This window comes from Selaginella moellendorffii, unplaced genomic scaffold (genome assembly GCF_000143415.4).
Source record: "Selaginella moellendorffii unplaced genomic scaffold, v1.0 SELMOscaffold_1, whole genome shotgun sequence".
NCBI classification, from domain to species: domain Eukaryota; kingdom Viridiplantae; phylum Streptophyta; class Lycopodiopsida; order Selaginellales; family Selaginellaceae; genus Selaginella; species Selaginella moellendorffii.
The window spans coordinates 3,925,597-3,943,238 of NW_003314262.1; the positions used below are offsets into that span (position 1 = coordinate 3,925,597).

Consider the following 17,642-nt stretch of genomic DNA (forward strand, 5'->3'; position numbering starts at 1 on the left):
ACGTTGTACCACTCGCAATGATTGCAACCCAAGCTTGAGATTGCTGTAAGGAACCAACTCCTCGAGGTGTCGTAGGCTAAAGGATTCCCCGAAAGCATGACCAAAATGACAAAGAGTCATCGAATGGGACTAAGTCTGAGATCGAGTCCAAAACCGACTCTAAGACCGAGTTTGAGATAGAGTTCGGAATCGAGTCCGAGGCCGACTCGGAGACCGAGTTCGAGACGGAGTCTGAGATCTGAGAATCGGGTCCGAGACCGAGTCCGAAGTCAAGTCCGAGATCGGGTCCGAGATTGAGTCCGAGATCGAGTCCGAGACCGAATCCGAAGTCGGGTCCGAGATCGAGTCCGAGACCGAGTCCAAGTACTAATACGGGTCAAGGGGTGAAAGCCCAAAGCGTGCGTGGGGGGGGGGGGGGGGGGGGGCTTCCGGGGGTTCCCAAAGTTTTGTAGGGATAGGGGGGTCTAGGAATTTTTTTTGAAGGAACTCTCTAGGGGGGCTTCTAAACTGACTTGGGGTTGAAACTGGGGCCCAAAGGCCTTGGGTGGGAGTGAGCATAGACTCGGGTGGTGCCAGAGGGGCCAGCCAAGGAAGTGCTCAAGAGTAGCTCCCACTCGCGAAAGGGAAACCGATTGCGGTGCTCCCGGCTCATGCGGAGTGGTGCCCCACTTGAGTATTTTGTGGCTCATTGGTCCTTGCCCTTCCTAGGGGTTTGGGCCTTCCCTTCAGGATGGAAGTGGGGGGATAGAGGTACCCATACCGGGCCATTAGGCCATGGTGTTTCACCCCGGCGTCCCGAAGCAAGTGTTGCACCCAAGACTTGGGATTTAGAGGGTCCCATGATCAAGTCTTGTGATACCAAGGGATGTTAGGAATCTAGAAGCTTGGTGTGCTTGGCTACTTGTGCTTGTGGGGAGTGTAGCTGAACCTTAAGTCCAGTCTAACCCGGGGAGGGGGATTGGGAGAGATTTGGGAATCTGTGGATGGATGGCTAACACTCCGTTGCTCGTGCAGTGAGTAGTTGAAACCAAGTAGGACCAAGTAGGAGCTGGTACCATAGGCGGGAACCTTGGTGAGGGAACTTAGCAAAAGCCAAGGCAGTGTTGGATGGATAGACGAGGTAAGTTGGCGAATTGGAAAGGAAAAATTTGTGGCTAACAATTGCCCACACACACAACTAGGTCTGCTCATCCCATGCACATGCATGTGTATGGTTGTTGCCATAAAGAATGAAAACTACCTTCGCCGCACGACGCAAGTGTAGATAGCAACATGTGGCAACAGATCGAGTAATAAAAGATAAACTTGAACATGTATCAACAAACACGGAGAGAATAATAAGAGACTGCTTGTTATAAAAATGAGCTTGGAAAGTAAACACTGGATGAACTGGCAGTAAGTGAATCATTTGATGATATCTCCCGAAAGAAAGATAGAGGGGTTGCGTAAGGTCCTCTATTACTCACGTGACTCCTTGTTTCCCGGATGCATCTTGGTGTCCAGACCTTTCACTGCAACAACACCAATAGGACGTTGTTGATGCTAAGGTCTCCACCCAGGAAATGGTGGCTGCCAATCTGGAAAACGCCGACAACGCCAATAAGTATGACTAACTTCATTACACACCCAGCAACGAACATCATGGCCACGGCCACGGCCTCGCCCTTGTCCTTGGATTTGAGCAGCAGCAGCATCAACCTCCATTGGAACAGGACTATCATCCATAGGAAGTGGAGTTGAAGGATGTGTAGCGAGAAGTGGAAGAGGCATCTCATAATGTTGTGCCAAGTGAAGAGCATCATCAAGGGTGGTGGGAGCAAGTGCATGCACAAGTCCAACAAGATTTTGACGAAGTGTTGGCCACAACATTCCTAGCTTGATCTGCTCCGACATATTTCTTGGAAAGCATCATCACAATCATCGGCATGTTCGAATGTGTGTTTAAAGACATCTAGAAGAACACTCCAATCCCCACGAGTGGCTACGCACAAACCATTATACCACTGCAACGCCGTCCCTTGGAGACACGTGGGAAAATCACGCAAACATCAAGCATCATCCCAAGAATGATATATGGCAATCACCATGAAGTGATCAAACCAATGGTATACATCATCCCCAAGATTCATGCATAAGAACTCTAGCCGAACATGAGGATTGGCACTAAGAGCAGGAAGAGTTATACCACATGTTGTGAATGTTGCCATTATCAACTAAGTTTGGTTATTCAATTACAATCACATAGTATCAAGCAATTGTACCAATTACTACTCCAAAGTCAAAGAAAGAGGAGATTGCTGATCTACCATAAAGATGAACGAAAAAGAAAGAGCAAAAGAAGAGAAATGAAAAAAAAGCTAAGAGATCTACATAATGCAAAAAGCTAGATCTAAACCAAAATCTTGAAAGAAAAGAACAAAAGAAAGAAAATGGAAAAAGTTAGATCTAGACGATGCAAAAGTTAAATATAAACCAAAATTTTAAATCCAAGCGCTCTCAGAGACAATAAAAGGTGCCCCTCACCTCCACCAATGTGAGTGTATGGAATATGAAAAGGGGATATAAAAAATATGCATATCAATTAGCCCAAAAACCTTATAAGAGTGAATAGTCTAAATTGAAACCAATTCAATAGTTACCAAAATTTCACTATGCTAATATTAGTATACAACATTGTAGCCGTACACTTGGACCTCACACTTATAAATAATTCACACAAATCTACTAAATCTAATACAATGATTCTTTAAACTTCTTATAATCCCTTGGGCTTGATTCAGTTGTTTATATAATCTTTAAGTTTGAGGAGTCTAATTCAAACAAATATAATGTTTAGGTGACCAATCCCTTATATAGATAATTGCAAGTTTATTTTGGTCATCTTATAGATTTTTCATTATTATTTAATAAGCACCTTTTTTTTCTGAAATCTCATATGAATCAATATTCATGATATAAGCTGTTGTTGTTATAATGAGTGCAATATTTGTTTTTTATTTGATTTTACAAGACAAAGTTCCTCTCTATACAGATGTGTTGGTTTAAAACTGGCCCAGCGTTTGAACTCTGGGGTGTCAGTCTCAGTCCTGACAATCCCTTGAATCAAGAGAGAAGCAAAGGAAGCTGTCAAGAAGATTTTTCTTGATACAGCATTGAGAAAAACTCTGGATGCAGCAAAGTAGCCAGTGTGGAAGATATTTGGAGCATACTAAATAGCGCACAGGTTTATGATAAGTCGAGGTACCTCACATGGAAAGAGCCTGGGCATGTCATGCATGTTAAAAGAGCTAAGAAGCTTTGCCCAGTTCCAAGAGCCCTCTACTTAGGCCTTCTCACAGAAAGATGGCAAACAGTCCTATTGAGGAGGCTTTCATCTAGTGCAAGATGAAAGAAGCACAAGAAAAATTGTGGAAGTGGAAATTAAAAGATGAACAGCAGTTCTTTTGTGTAAAATGTTTTTTTCTATATTACTAACAATGCAGTGACACTTTGGAAGTCATGGCCTTGTGTCGCTTGCAACTCTTTGATGGTGATGTAAAATCAAAGGCATTTCAAGAGATGATGGCCAAGTGAGCAAGCTTGCTAAAAAAAACTTTAGTGTAAGCTGGACAACTTTATCGAGTGAAAGTGTGAACCTTTAGTGTACTTTTGATCTCGCTAATATTAACTTATTTCATGTGTGTGATGTTTTGTTTTTAGTCTTAAAAACGGAAACAAAATTAGAATATTCTAAAGAAAATCTGGAAGGTGCTAAAATTGGTAACAATCACTGCTGAAGGATTCTGAAGTTAGTATGTTCTGTTGGTATTTTCTAAAGCCTCCACTGATCATGTTGGTATTATAACTCATAGTGTCTGGAAGTGGGACAAGCAGCTACTTTTGTCTGGCAAGGAACAGAACGGAGATTGTGGTTCTAGACGAAGAGACTACCTCAATCGATGGTTTGGTGCCACAGAGAGAATCACAAGAAAATATAAGCGAGCATTCAAGGCAGTACTGTGACTCACAAGCTCTTTAACATCTTGCGAACACAGACTGCGTTTTGGTTCTTCAAGACTGTACGAGTTTTCCATGATTTTCTCTTTTGTTTCTCTCAACTCGTTTCTTTTTCTTTCTCGTGATATACAGGAGAGATAGTCAAGTAGACACTCTCAAGTAACCTTCCTTGGCATTCGCCATTTTTTTTGCAAGTCCATCAAGACCTCCAGCATGATTAGATCTTGCTTATTAAACATGTCATACATAACTATGTACAGACAATTGTTTCAGAAAAAAACAACACCCCCCTGTGCCAATGGTGAAATGAAACGAAAGTTCAAAAATATCACACCTTGAGAACTTTTACCTTTGGCCACTTTCACCGCACAAGATGCGACACATACAGTGGACACGAGCCGAGACCTCGATTTTGCCACGTATGGAAAGTCAATTTTGCCACGTTATACAATCCCCACTCCATATAAATACCTGTGTGTCATTTGCCATCAAACATCAAAGAGAGTAGCTCATTGTTGCACTGTTGAATTTTTTGCTAGCTAGCTCCCAGCTTAAAACAATGGCACTCGTCACAGGCAGCGGTATCACAGCTCTCTCTTCTTCCTCGCTCATCTCCAATAAGATCCATGTCCAATCACAATCGCCCACAAGCTCCATCGGGACAAGAAATCTAGTAGTAGTAAGAGCGTCCTCGAACAAATCAAGGGATGGTGGCGATGGCGGCATCAGTGGCGTTCTCGACGGCACCAAGAAGGAGATCACCCGCGAGGAGGTGCTCAAGAACCAGGCCGAGAACGAGTCGGAGAAGCGCTCCGTGTTTGGAGCCGTCCCATCGTCCGGATCCTTCTATCCCAGGCCAGAGGTCGAGAGGCGACCAGAGACTGGCGATCGATCGTTCCCCAGCTTGATGGCGTTCGATGGAGCCGGCCCGGAAACGATCAACGGAAGACTGGTAAGCGATTGGTGATTTTTCTTCGTGTTTTTTTCTAGATCAACCAAGTAACTAACGTGAACTTGTCAAACAGGCAATGGTTGGGTTGGTGTGGGCATTCGCAGTGGAGCGAATGACGGGACAAACGGTGGCGGAGCAGCTCTACTCGCCGGGGAGCACTGGTCTTTTCCATTTTCTGGCGGTGGCACAGCTATTCGCGTACGCGTCGCTGGTACCCATGTTTAAGGGCGAGAGCCCGGACAGCAGATCGCTTGGGCCATTTAGAGCCATGGCGGAGCGCTGGAATGGGCGAACCGCGATGCTTGGCTTCCTCGCCTTGGTGATCACCGAGTTTTTCACCAAGACTCCAGTGTTTCACATGATGTAAATTTAATGGTTCCTAGTCTAGATTTTCACTTCACTACACTTACTACATCCAAGTTATGCTTCTTTACAAAGATTGCTGCGTGAGAACGATGCTCTTTCGAATCGAAATTGACAAAGATTCTTGTGGCTTCATCACCTCAAGCTCCAACGGAGATTCCCGCCCGCAAGAACCCTAAAAACTTGATGGAGCCACACAAGGCAGCGTCATGGCGATAGAGCCCTCGTGAGCGAAGAGTGAGCTTCTTTTCGAGATCCAAAGGCACGGCAGCGCTTTCAAAAGAACTACGCGGGCATGGCTCCTCACGGCTTTGCTCTCTAACTTACTCACGCGATTCTCTCCAAAGCCCGGAGAGCTCATCGACGGAGAACCACGGAAGTACAAAGCCAAAGCCACCTCCGCTCGCTGTGAGCAGGAGCTTAACTACGTGATCAAATGCTACACTTGCGATTTCAAGCTAGACAAGAGTCTTCCCAGCGCTGTTCTTGTGGTGGTGCAAGGCGGGCGGGACGAAACCAAGCGGCCGGACTGCATGTACCAGGCACTGAGACAGGCGGGCATGGGGGCAGCGATCAGGAACTCGTCGGCAAACAGGCTCCACTGCCTGGTGCTCGGCAATGGCTGGTGGGGCTGTGCAGAGTTCCATCCTCTCGGCTACGTGATGGTCGAGCCTGGCAAGCCCGGAAACGAGATCTCGAGCAGCAGCTTCAAGGAATTCAGACGTCAGCTTAAATCCAAAGGGACGATCAAAAGCGGTAGCGCCAAGCTCCTCTCGGAGAGCTTCCAGCGCCATCCAGACAAGAAGAGCTTGTTGGTGGAGCCGGAGGAACGAGTGAGGCTGCGAACCGAGGAGGCGCCCAGGGCACTCAACGCCAGGCTCGTTTTCGACAAGATTGTGCACAACGAGGATATCGAACGCAGCTTCTCGCCTGTGACTGAGAAGATAAGACTGCTGCTTATAGGAGCGATTGTTTGTGACAGCACGGTCTACGAGAGCAGCATTCTGAGCTTCCAGGTGGCGCGCAAGGTAAGCGCCAATGACAAGCTTCTTGTTTCGGGTCTCCTCCGGATGTTTTTTGGCAACCGGGTGCTGCACTGGACGCTCCCTGGGATCCAAACACTGGTTGCCACACGCGACAAACAGCTGGAAGAGAGAGTGGATGCTGTGCTAATGCCATAGCCTTTGTTACTTTTCGTGCTGCCGATAATCGATAGCCATGAACAATTGAACAACCATCACGACTGATGGTCGACGTTTGAGATCTTTAGAACTCATCGACTCTAGCTTAGAACTAAGAGACGATCATGTTGGCTGCAAGGACATAACCAGCAGCTCCTCTCGGATCCTTGTCAATGACATTCTTGGCAACGAAATTCCCAAACTCAACGGAGGATCTGTAGCTCCTACATGCCCCCAAGAGGCACTTCCAGTCCACAGTCTCGGGCTCGAAGGGCATGGTTTTGAGCAGCTCCTGGGCAGAATGCAAATGCCCGGCTCTCCCCAAGACATCGACCATGCACCGAAAGTGGAGCTTCACGGGCTGTACATGGAAGTCCATCTCTATCGACACGAAGCAAGATCTTGCCGCGTAGACGCTGCCAACGTGGCTGCATGCCACGAGCGCACAGCCAAAGCATCCATCCACGGACACGTCCATGGCGTTCATGGAGTGGAAAACGTATAGTGCCTCGTCGGACCTGCCGTTGTGTGCGTAAGCTACAAGCAGTGTGGTCCATGCAACCACATCCCTTTCGGGCATACGCAAGAACAAGGACCCACAAGGACCAAAATGCCCATTAAGGGCAAATGCGGTCATAAAAGCAGTCCACGACACCAAATCATGATTAGTACCAGATTCAAACAGATATTTGGCGTCTTCAACGCAGCCATTTTCTGCAAACGCGCTGATCATTGCCGTTTTTATTTCAGTGCTCTCAATATGTACAGCTCTGTAAAGTTGTTTTGCCTCGTCTAGGTGCCCCATTCGGGCGTATGCAGAAATTAATGCGCATAATGGTACAGTGTTTTGCTCCGGCATAGTCTCAAAACAGATTCTCGCTTCCTCTAATTGGCCCCTGCAAGCAAGAAACGATACCACAATATTCCAGGATACCATATTTTTCTCGAACGCAGAATTAAAAAGGTCCAAGACTCGCTCAAAATCCCCATTCGTGGCATAAGTAGTTAAAAGTATGTTCCACGTTACAATATCTTTTTCAAAAATATAATCGATCATGATTTCTAATATCTGCACTCTATTGGCTTTCGCCAAGGCTGCTAGCACGGCATTGCACGCCAAAGTGTTCCAATACGGCATGCAATACAGCAATCGTAAGGATTCTTCCAAATACCCATACTGGGCAGCTGCGACAACTATGGTTGTCCACGACACTATATCTCTCCATGGCATCCTATTAAATATTTTTTTTGCCTGATCTACATGACCATTGTTACTATACGCAGCCAAGTAAGCATTCCATGCCACGAGGTCGTGCTTCGGCATCTGTAGAAAAATACTTTGAGCATATTCTGGGTATCCGGCGTCGGCATATCCTCTGACCATGGAAGTCCACGCTGCTAGATTCCCCTCCGGCATGTCCTCAAACACCAGCTTGGCGGCATCTAATTTACCGCAATCTAAGTAGAGACCCAGCATTGTGTTCCAAGAAACTAGATTTCTCTGGGGCATATTCTCCCATACCTTTTGGGCATCATTTGGCATAGCCATTACGGAAAGTAGACTATTCCACGAGCAAAGATCTCGCTGGGGCATTTCATGAAAGAATCTCTCGGCCTGGTTTACGAGCCCGAGCGTGGCATAGGCCGCAAGCAAAGTATTGAAGCATACAAGATCTCGTTCGGGCATCATGTCAAAGATATGCTCTGCTAGAGAGAGCGAGCCGGCTCGAGCGTACGCTGCGATCATCGCAGTCCACGGCACAAGATTGTGCAAAGGCATAAGATGAAGCAGTTGTCGGGCACTATCAATATACCCAGCTTGGGCATAAGCAGAGATAATGGTGGACCATGAAATGAGATTCGGCCGAGGTATGCTCTCAAAGATTTGATGGGCTAAATCTAGCAATCTGCATCGTGAATAAGCCGCGAGCATTGCATTACAGCATGCAGTATCTAGCTGAGGCATTCTTTCGAAAACATGTTTCGCTTCCAGCAAGTGCCCTTTCCTGGCATAATCACAGATCGTAACCGTGCTCGATGATATAGAGGCCATTTTATCGCATTGCTTTTGCTGCGTAAGAATTTAGCCTTGTGTGCGAGGTATGTAACTCTCCATTGAAGTGGAAAATGGCTGTTTCACATAGTAAGTTGTTATTACGGTTTAAGCATAATGAATCATTCTTGTACACATATTTATAATGTCTTGTTGAATAGGTAGTCGATTTGGTTCCGGTAGCGCGTTAAAATGGCGTCCCTGCGAAGCTTCATTGTCGGTGTCAATAGCCCATTCTCCATCTGAAAATATACAACCCATTTCAGCCAGAGCCATTGAGCTTGAAAGTTAAATTTACTGTGAATGGTTCATTCACGATGACAAAGGGCCCAATCTGGAAAGAACAACTTGACGTACTGCACATAGAATCCAAACATATTAGAAGTAGCCGAAGAAAGACGGGAGCGTATATCATACCATCTTTGAAGTTCTTCTCGAACCAAACTCTTCAAATCATTTGCAGATGTGGCTGCTGTATCCTTGCTTGCAACTATCAGTGCTCCAAGGCGCCTTTGGTCCTGTATAGACAGCAAAAGTACGTTAGATGAATCTCACAAAACGAAACCAAAGAATACAAAGTACCTGACCGACAACCATGATTTGATCAATAAGGCTGCTTTGCAGTGCTGCCTCTTCAATCTCTGTTGGCTCCACATTCTCACCTGAAAAATGATTCTCGTGAATACTTGAGAAAAGCAAAAGCTTACTCCATAACCTGTTGAGAGAACAATAGTTTCTTTTGCACGCCCCTCCAAGACTAACATTCCTCCACATTTTCTAGCAGCGCCAGTTTTCCACACTGGGGCGACCCAGCCAAGATCACCCGTGTCAAGCCAGCCATCACCGTCTATGGCTTTTTGTGTTGCATCGGGATTCTACGCGACAACAAAACTGAGCGAGATGTGATGCAAGAGTGAAACTCGAAAGCAAACCTTGTAGTATCCTTTCATAACTTGTGGACCACGAACCGTCACTATTCCTTTATTTCCATTAGCCAAGGGTTTCCTGCTTTCGGGATCCACAATTTTTACTTCAGTTTCTGGAAGAGGCATTCCAACTGTTCCGAGTACCTGAGAACAAGAAAACAAAATCATGTTGGAGTCTCTGTGTGAGCAGCTTGAATAGAACTTACATTGTCGGAAAAAGCTCGAGTTGACACTACGGGAGAGGACTCTGTCAAACCATAACCATTCAAGAGTGTGATGCCGACGACCTACAAAAACTAGTGCTGGTTGCAATCAAACCAGACATGTATGGGTACCTCGAAGAATTTATCGACATGCTTAGGAAGACTGCCACCTCCACTTATTCCTGCCTGTTTGAGAATATCAAAACATTAAAACCTTCTCCAGACATCTAGCTTTTTCCCACCTTTTGAATTCCTATCGCGGCTCGGATCTTGCTGAATACAATTTTATCCCCGAGAAAATGTAGAGGAGACAATATCATAGCCATTACCCCTGCAAGAAAGCATTCAAGCCTGTTTGGATGCTCCTTGGCTCTAGTGAGAGATCTTCCCTGTACATCAATGTGAGATATAAATTGATTCAGCATATGTTGATGTTAATAACCTCGGAAATCCGTTTAAGATCCTTGAAAAATGAGCTGATTGCCATAAATCCCATCACGAGCGCTCTCCTTAAGCCAGACGCTTTTGATAGCTGCTTTTGGACACCGCTGCAGTATGCAAAACCTCAGCTTTACGAGATAGAAAAAGAAAAAGAGCCTTGGAGAATACCGTACCTGTATAAAGTGTCATAAACAAGAGGTACAGAGACAAAATACTGAGTGGGATAAGCTTGTAAATCGTCCTGCGCATCCATGAGAGTTACAAAGCAAATGCTAAACTAGTGTACCTTTAAAAACTTGACAGTGGTGTAAACTTGCTCGATTCCACGCGTGAAAGTAAAGTACTCGGCGACTCTTTCGTACATATGCCATGGTGGAAGCAAGCTCAGAAATCTATCTCCTGGTACGGGTTGGATACATTGATCTAAATACTTCATCTGTAACAAAACGAATCTCGTAAGATCGTCACAAAAGCTATTTGATTCGAACGAAGTATTTCACAAGAACCTGGTGAATAATATTTGCGTGTGTAAGCATCACGCCTTTCGGGTTTCCAGTTGTTCCACTTGTGTAGACAATGGTGGCAACATCCTGAGGTTGGATGGGAAGAGCACCTTGCAACAAAACGAAGAAATAAAGCCAGTATCAATGCCTGAGAGGGACGAAGCTCCAGAGGATCTTACTTGTCGTGCCAGGTTTTTCTCGGCTTTTCTGGCCAAGGGAAATGCATTCCTCGTATGTAAAGACGGGAAATGCGAAGCTCTCTGGCTTTTGTCCCCAGAGAAGGACAACGAACTTAAGCGACAGAGAATCGTTAAACCGTGCCTCGAGCCTCTTGAGCAGCTCGGGAGTGTCGATGACAAGAGCTACGCTGCGAATGGAAACCACGAGAGTGAGGAAAAAAAGTTAAACAGAAGAACTACCTATCGGAGTGCTTGAGAATATAAACGAGCTCCTCGTCGGATGATCTTGAGCCTCGAACGGCATTTGCTGCTCCCATGGCCATAATTCCTGGTAAAGCTTCAAGTGTGAGAAGACTTAAGTTTCGTTTGTCCATACCTTGATCGGCGATGAGCCATCGACACGAGTTGTCAGCAAAGAGAGCGACGTGTTCATCGGGCGAAACACCCAAGCTTCTCATGGCTTCCGCAAAGTTGAGGATGGCCTCCTCGACCTTCCCACTTAGAAAACTCAGCCACTCTAGTTTTCTCGGAAGAAAGGGAAAAATTCACCTGGAGATAAGTCATCCGGACGGGAGGATCGCGACGAGGGTCGACAAGCGCGACCCTCTTGCCATATTTCTCCGAGCACGATCGCCACAAATCCGGGACGGCGCGCCACTCATCGCGGCCATCGCCAGCGCCTTTCTCGAGAAGCGAGGAGGATTTCCTCGAGTGCTATGGACGGAATTGTGAGCTCTTAAGCCCTAGATGACGAGAGCTCACCGTGACGATCATGCATGCCGCCGCCGCCGCCCCCGCCGCTCGATGTGGACGTGGTCGGTCGCGACAATTCCCGAGGGCAACGCTAGGATGAATTGCTGCCGCCATCGCCCTGGCGCCGACGGACGCAGCCATATCCCAACCCGTGCTTGTGGGCTAGTCAAATATTTATATTTCAAATGGTAAGAATATACCCTCGTTTGCGGTAAGCCAGTTCTTCTCCCTTACTCATCCGACACTCTTCCATTCTCAACACTTCTGGAGTCAACTCTTCATCAAGACGAGAATGCTTGCGATTCTTTTCGCTTTCCCAGTCCTTCCTCAAGTATAGAACTCTCATCCTTTTCGAGGGCCTCCTCGCCCCCTTCACTGCTCGAGGCTCGTTCGCTGCTCCAGATCTTGAAAACTTCTGCTGCTACTCCAAATGCAAACCGATCAATCCCCACCAGAAACTCTGGAACCCCGAAAAGCTGTTCTAAGCTCTGTTTTCCTCTGACATGCCTGTTGGAGCTGATCTTGAACGATTATGTGAGAAGTGGACGGGCTGATCCACGAGCAGTAACCTCAACTATGCATGTCTTAGCTCCGCATCAAATGCTTAAGTAACCATCGTTGTAATCAAAGCCCTTCAGGCAGACTGTATAGATGCTCATGATCATCCATTGAAAGTACTCATCTGTTCTTCTCGCTCGCCAAGGCCGAAGTCGCGAGCAAGAAGCGGAGCTTTTCTTTTTCTGACGGATTTATACACACTACAGTGACAGAACTTTCAGGCATTTGGACGACACTCCTGTACCAAATAAAGTATACAAATACTTCCACTTTGCTACAAAGCTAGCAATCTTAATGTACAAACAAAACGCTCATATACTAAGGCACTCCTCCAGCTTTCTCATCTTGTGAAACTCCATAGCCATGAACACGTCCACACCGCCATCTCCTTTGCAGCTGGACAGCACCAGCACGTACTCGGGCCTGTCGTTGACCGGGGCCGCGATGTACGTCGGCCGCCCCCATCCAAAGTCAACGCCATCAAAAGGCAGCTTTGACCAGGGCGTGATGATCATGCCGCCGGGCAGGTCAATGATCCCGTGCCCGTTGACCTCGCACCAGTCGATCTCCGACCGGATGTACTCCTCGTTCACGCTCGCGATTGCATCCCGGACCTTGCGCACACACAGCGACAGCGAGCCATTGACTACCGAGTCAACGGTCGTGTCAACGCATGGCGCCGCCACCACCGCGTTGCCCGTGAAGCCGTCGGGTAGCGCCGGGCTCTTGAGCTTGTCCCGGAGGTTCATCGCCACGAAGAGCTTGGCCATGGCGGATGGGTCCATCCCAAGAGCGGTGGTGCGTGCCTTCCAGACGTGGCCTGTGAGGGCCTCAAAGGTGGAGCAGCGGGAGACCTCTCCTCCCTCAATAGCTCTCTTTTTGAGAAGATCGAGCTGCGCGAGAGAGAAGGAGAACGTCTTGAAGGCGTGCACTGGGGGCTTGGAGACGTCGTACGAGGCCGGGTTGAAGAGCAGCCTCGCGGGAATGTCCGGGAGTCTCATGAGCTCCGGGTGGGCGTAGGAGATACTCGGTGGCGATCGCGAGCGGAGGGTCGTCCTGTCGGGAGTCATGGTTGCCTTGGCCGCGATGGACTCGCCGCGAGAGATCCTGCCGATGTCACTGAAGAACTGGCATCCCGAAATCCCATCAAACACGACATGGCTAGTGTAAATCCCGACAATGAATCCCCCACATTTGAATCTCGTCACCTTCAAGAACACAAAGAAGAGCGATGAGAACAAAGAAAGATCGGTGGAGTGAAAAAGAGAAGAAGTTCTGGCTTACCTGGATGGAAAACAAGGGGATATCTTCGATCTTCTTGACATCAACCGGGTAAACGAGCAGCTTCCGGAAGTCTGGATTGGGAATTCGCAGATCGCCCAGCTCGGCGATGGTGGAATCGCAGTAGGCACCGGCAAAGTGCGCCCCGGCTCCATTGCACTCCACCTCAAGCCTCTTCTCTTGCTCGTTCACTCTGAATCTCCCCGCCGCGAAGTAGTATGGAACGAGAGCTTCGGCGAGAGCGTTGCGTACGTTGTCCACCACGTCTCCCGTGTCCGGGGACTGGACATCGTACATGAAAAGCATCTCGACGTGGAAGAAGACTTGCTGGTCCATGTTGCTAAGAAAGATGGTCTGGTTCTTGGTGGGACGCGCCGGTTTGATGGTCATTGGCTTCTCGGCGTAGACGGTCAAGCGCGAGGCCATCTTTGCTAGATTTTCACGAATTAGTGAACACAAATATCAAAGCTTTCACTCGTGAAATCACATACCACGATCAAGAAAGAGCTTGTTCTAGCTTTTCCCGGATGAAGTGAAGCGAGTTTCCTGAGATGAGAGTGCTGCTGCTGCTGCTGCGGATAACATTTAAATCGAGAGCTCGGCCTGCTAAAAGTTGGTGGCTGTGCATAGAAAGTCGCAAGTCAAATGTGTGCTGGACCAAAAAAGCATCCGTTGACGAAACGCACTTTACCTCTTAGACGTAATCATGAGAAGTTCAGTTTACTGCACCACTTCTGGGCGACCAAAATGACCGATCTACCGCATAGATCTGCCGACAAGCTTGAGAAACGCTGCTAGAAAGTCAAGAAATCTTACCGCGTTATCCTATTGAGAAATCTAGCAACTGAAGTTAGTGGGCTGCGAGAGCGGAAAGTCAAAGGTTTGCTGCACCAAGAATCCAGCAATATCCAAAACATCTTAATACCTTCTTCCAGAAGTCCACGAAGGTGTACTGATGCTTATCTTCCTGTAGAATTGGATGTTACAGTGAAATCACGAAACAATGGAAGCTTACCTTTTCTAGCTCCTCCAAAGTTGAAAGCTTGCCGCCAGGAAATTAGCAGACAAGAATTTGATCCTTCGCTGCGGAATAGATGTTTGACAGCATGATATATGGCGACGAGTCCTCCGGCTCACATTCGATCACACTGCAAGCAACTCTCTCGGCTTGCTTCAAGCTCCCCGCGACTAAACACCCAGCGAGCACCGTCTTCCACGAGCAGCTGTCCGGCACAAACGGCATATCACCCACAAGCTCCCGTGCTTGGTCCATGAGGCCGGAACGCGCTAGCATGTCCGCCATGCAAACGTAGTGATCTCTGGTATACGCCACCCCAAAGTCCGTCGCCACCGAGAAGAACCACTGCCTCGCGTTGCTCAAGTCCCCCGCGTGAGCACTCGCAGAGAGAATGTTCACGAACGTAACGTCGTTTGGATGCACGCCTTCCAAGCACATCCGGAAGAAGAGCTCCATGGCCGCGTCGAAGAGTCCATTGTGGGCGTAGATCCCAATCGTCGCGCTCCACAGCACGACGTTCTTCTCGCGAGTCGCATCGAAGATCTCGCGCGCGGTGGCGAGGCGAGCAGATCGGCCATGCATGCTCACAAGTGCGGTGGCGACTGAGCTATCGCTGCGACAGCCCGAGCTGGATATCAAATCCTGGAGCAACCTTGCCTCGGATGGAGCGAAGTGAGATGCTAAGACGCCGATAAACGTAGCTCTGTCCGCCTCAAATCCTTCAAGATCCATCTTTGCTAGAAGATCGATAGCTCGCAAGCTTTCTCCATTTGCTGCGTGAGCTGAGATCATGGCGTTCCAGCTAGCCGTGTCCCGGACGGGAATTCGATCGAAGATCTCTCGTGCTTCCCGGATAAGTCCCTTCTGCGCGAACTCCGTGAGCATGAGCGTCCAGGACACGACGTCTGATCCAGGCATGAGATCGAACAAACCCCTCGCAAGATCAAAGTGACCGTTTTGAGTGTATGCTGTGATCATCGCGTTCCAGGCCACCTGGTTCTTCTCTTTGATCCTGTCGAAAGCGTCGCGAGCGAGTAGAGCTCGGTGGCATTTGCCATACATGCTGATCAGCGCTGTTCCGATGCAAACATCTGTTTCCAGGCCAAACGCAGCGATCTCAGCGTGGATGGCTTCGCCCAGTCTCAGTTTTTCGAGTACTCCACAAGCATAGAGAGCAGTGATGAAGATTGCTCTATCTGCAGTATCGCCACCGTCGAGATCCATAACTTGGAGCAACCAGAGAGCGGTCTTTGCACGGCCGCAGTGGAGGTTCGCAGCGATGGCGATGTTCCAGGACACCAAACTTCGCTCCGGCATTCGCTGGAACAAAGCATTTGCGGCGTCGAGATCTCCGTTCCGAGCAAATGCTGATAGAAGACTGTTCCACGCGATGGCGTCTGGACTGCTGATCCGATCAAACACCGCGATGGCTTTCTCGACGCTCCCCAGTCTGTCATACATTTTGATCAGAGAAGTCTGGATCTGGAGATCGAAATGGAAACCATGCTGCGAGATTTTGGAGTGAAGGAGCTCACCTTCATCAGAAAATCGTGATGGATCCATCTCGCTGCGGTCAAATGCGTCGAGAAGAGCCACGAAAGTCAGTCTGTTTGGATAGATTCCCTGCCGCTCCATCGCGTCCAAAAGCCCGAGCATCCGATCGATGTCGCCGGCCCGAGCAAAAGCTGCGACTATCACATTCCAGGAGACCTGATCACGCTCGGGCATTTTCTGGAACAAAATCTCCGCTCGTTGCAAATGCCCGTCTTGGGCAAATACCGTGATTAAAATGTTCCACGAGAAGACATTCCGCCTGGAAATCCTGGAGAAGGCAGCGTATGCTTCATCCGTGCTACCGCAGCTCCCATACATCTGGACGAGGAGATTCCCAAGAAACGTGTCTTGGTCTTGCCCGGTGTCGCGCAGAAATCCATGGAGCTTCCTGCCTTCGAGGAGATTCTTGGCGCTGCCCCATTGCCGGAGAAGAGCCGCGCACTCCCCCACGGAGAGAGCTGCCCTAGAAGAGGAAGAGGAAGAGTCCGCCAAGCCTCGTAATACCATAGAAGAGAGCATTGTCCTCCATTGCGAATGTATTGGACAATACAAAAACTAAAATTCTTCGTATGCCTTGTAGCTTTGCACCTTGCAAACGCGTGAATTGTAAGCGCAGTGGAAAAAATCTCGAAGCATGAGAATGCTTGTAAACCTCTTCTTCATCGCGGCACCTCAGATCGTTGTGATTTCTTCCGAGTGAAAACGTAGTAATTCTTGTTGAGACGCTCCATGGCGACGGATATGGTGACTCCCAATATCTTCTTTTATTACTCGCTAAACGCTTGCTTCCTTCCTTTTCACTTATCACTTATCTCCAGCTTTCGAAGTCAGAGTTGTCAAGCAACTCGACTCCAATCCGGATGGAAGATATTAGAGACGCAGCATCCATCTCTACGATGGTTACTACGCAGATGGAACTGAGCTAATCATCGTCGCGAACTTAAGGCTCGGGAACGATTGGTTTTAAGTGGCGATGCATCTGAGAGGCTTCTGATCCGTAGAATGGATGTCGCCTCTCAAAAATTGCACCTGATATCACCATCCTGATTAGAGTCGAGCTGCTTCGACTTTTAAAGCAGCCCTCCCTGAGCACCAGATCATATGTTGGACGTCGAGAAGAACTGGTTGAGGCTCTGAAAACTCTCAACTGTCGCTTCAAACATGGCGTCTCTTCAAGATCTTCTTCTTGCTCCTCCTTGTGCTCTTCAAATGCGGACCAGCAACAGTGGAGAAGCTACTTCCAACTTCCGAGCAATCAACCGTTTTCCACCGCTTGAGCTTCTTCGAAGCTAGCAACCTCTGCTCGTCGTTTTCCTCGTTCGGGCACAATGTTCGGCTGCTCGTCTTCCAAGCAAGCAACTTCCACTCGCTCAGCCATCCCATATTCTTCCTCATTGGCCAGGTGTTCTGCGAGCAGCTGTGGAAAGCGAGGAACGGTTTAATTGAGCTGTGGTCCGCCTGCGGGAACTCCTGAGTGCTGTCGCTGCGCACCAAAGTAACCACGTTGTAATCTCATCTGCTCTGTAATGGACGTCGAGAGGAACCAGTTGACGTTTCGAAGTGTAAATGCCTGGAAGATCTGATCCAAAAACTCTCAGGACTTGCTATAATGATGTTGGCGATCGCAATGAAGATTTTATCGCCACGAAACTTACCTTGCAGTTGATACATTGCATGGTTA

At 48.1% G+C, this 17,642-nt stretch overlaps 5 protein-coding genes across 7 annotated transcripts; 1 reads left to right on the forward strand and 4 right to left on the reverse strand.

Moving 5' to 3' along the window:
• The first annotated feature begins 4,508 nt into the window (after positions 1-4,508).
• Positions 4,509-5,400, forward strand: LOC112349081 (early light-induced protein, chloroplastic-like). Its single transcript, XM_024682799.1, has 2 exons — positions 4,509-4,948; positions 5,022-5,400. The coding sequence occupies exons 1-2, from the start codon at positions 4,556-4,558 to the stop codon at positions 5,313-5,315; spliced, it is 687 nt and encodes a 228-aa protein (XP_024538567.1). The 5' UTR covers positions 4,509-4,555; the 3' UTR covers positions 5,316-5,400.
• A 1,204-nt stretch (positions 5,401-6,604) lies between these two features.
• On the reverse strand, positions 6,605-8,545 carry LOC112348422 (pentatricopeptide repeat-containing protein At4g02750-like). The gene has a single exon (XM_024680869.1). It carries the CDS (start codon positions 8,543-8,545, stop codon positions 6,605-6,607), a length of 1,941 nt encoding a protein of 646 aa, XP_024536637.1.
• An 81-nt stretch (positions 8,546-8,626) lies between these two features.
• Positions 8,627-11,698, reverse strand: LOC9630692 (long-chain-fatty-acid--[acyl-carrier-protein] ligase AEE15, chloroplastic). The gene is made up of 18 exons (XM_002962073.2): positions 11,560-11,698; positions 11,347-11,511; positions 11,174-11,288; positions 11,038-11,125; positions 10,798-10,985; positions 10,622-10,728; positions 10,402-10,551; positions 10,289-10,356; positions 10,117-10,222; positions 9,917-10,063; positions 9,807-9,860; positions 9,678-9,758; positions 9,478-9,615; positions 9,261-9,420; positions 9,128-9,207; positions 8,963-9,063; positions 8,844-8,901; positions 8,627-8,787 (listed from the first exon to the last, which is right to left on the reverse strand). The coding sequence occupies exons 1-18, from the start codon at positions 11,689-11,691 to the stop codon at positions 8,686-8,688; spliced, it is 2,040 nt and encodes a 679-aa protein (XP_002962119.2). The 5' UTR covers positions 11,692-11,698; the 3' UTR covers positions 8,627-8,685.
• A 651-nt stretch (positions 11,699-12,349) lies between these two features.
• LOC9630693 (omega-hydroxypalmitate O-feruloyl transferase) lies at positions 12,350-13,931 on the reverse strand. Of its 2 annotated transcripts, none has more exons than XM_024686401.1 (3): positions 13,881-13,931; positions 13,393-13,820; positions 12,350-13,316 (listed from the first exon to the last, which is right to left on the reverse strand). In XM_024686401.1, the coding sequence occupies exons 2-3, from the start codon at positions 13,813-13,815 to the stop codon at positions 12,420-12,422; spliced, it is 1,320 nt and encodes a 439-aa protein (XP_024542169.1). In that variant the 5' UTR covers positions 13,816-13,820; positions 13,881-13,931; the 3' UTR covers positions 12,350-12,419. The 2 variants fall into 2 exon arrangements, with proteins under 2 accessions (XP_024542169.1, XP_002962120.1); XM_002962074.2 differs by having other exon boundaries at positions 13,393-13,815; positions 13,881-13,900.
• On the reverse strand, positions 13,840-16,708 carry LOC9630694 (pentatricopeptide repeat-containing protein At4g02750). 2 transcript variants are annotated; one of them, XM_024686396.1, is made up of 3 exons: positions 14,405-16,708; positions 14,206-14,356; positions 13,840-14,158 (listed from the first exon to the last, which is right to left on the reverse strand). In XM_024686396.1, exon 1 carries the CDS (start codon positions 16,478-16,480, stop codon positions 14,447-14,449), a length of 2,034 nt encoding a protein of 677 aa, XP_024542164.1. In that variant the 5' UTR covers positions 16,481-16,708; the 3' UTR covers positions 13,840-14,158; positions 14,206-14,356; positions 14,405-14,446. The 2 variants fall into 2 exon arrangements, with proteins under 2 accessions (XP_024542164.1, XP_024542158.1); XM_024686390.1 differs by having other exon boundaries at positions 13,840-14,009; positions 14,081-14,356.
• Between the last annotated feature and the right edge of the window lie 934 nt (positions 16,709-17,642).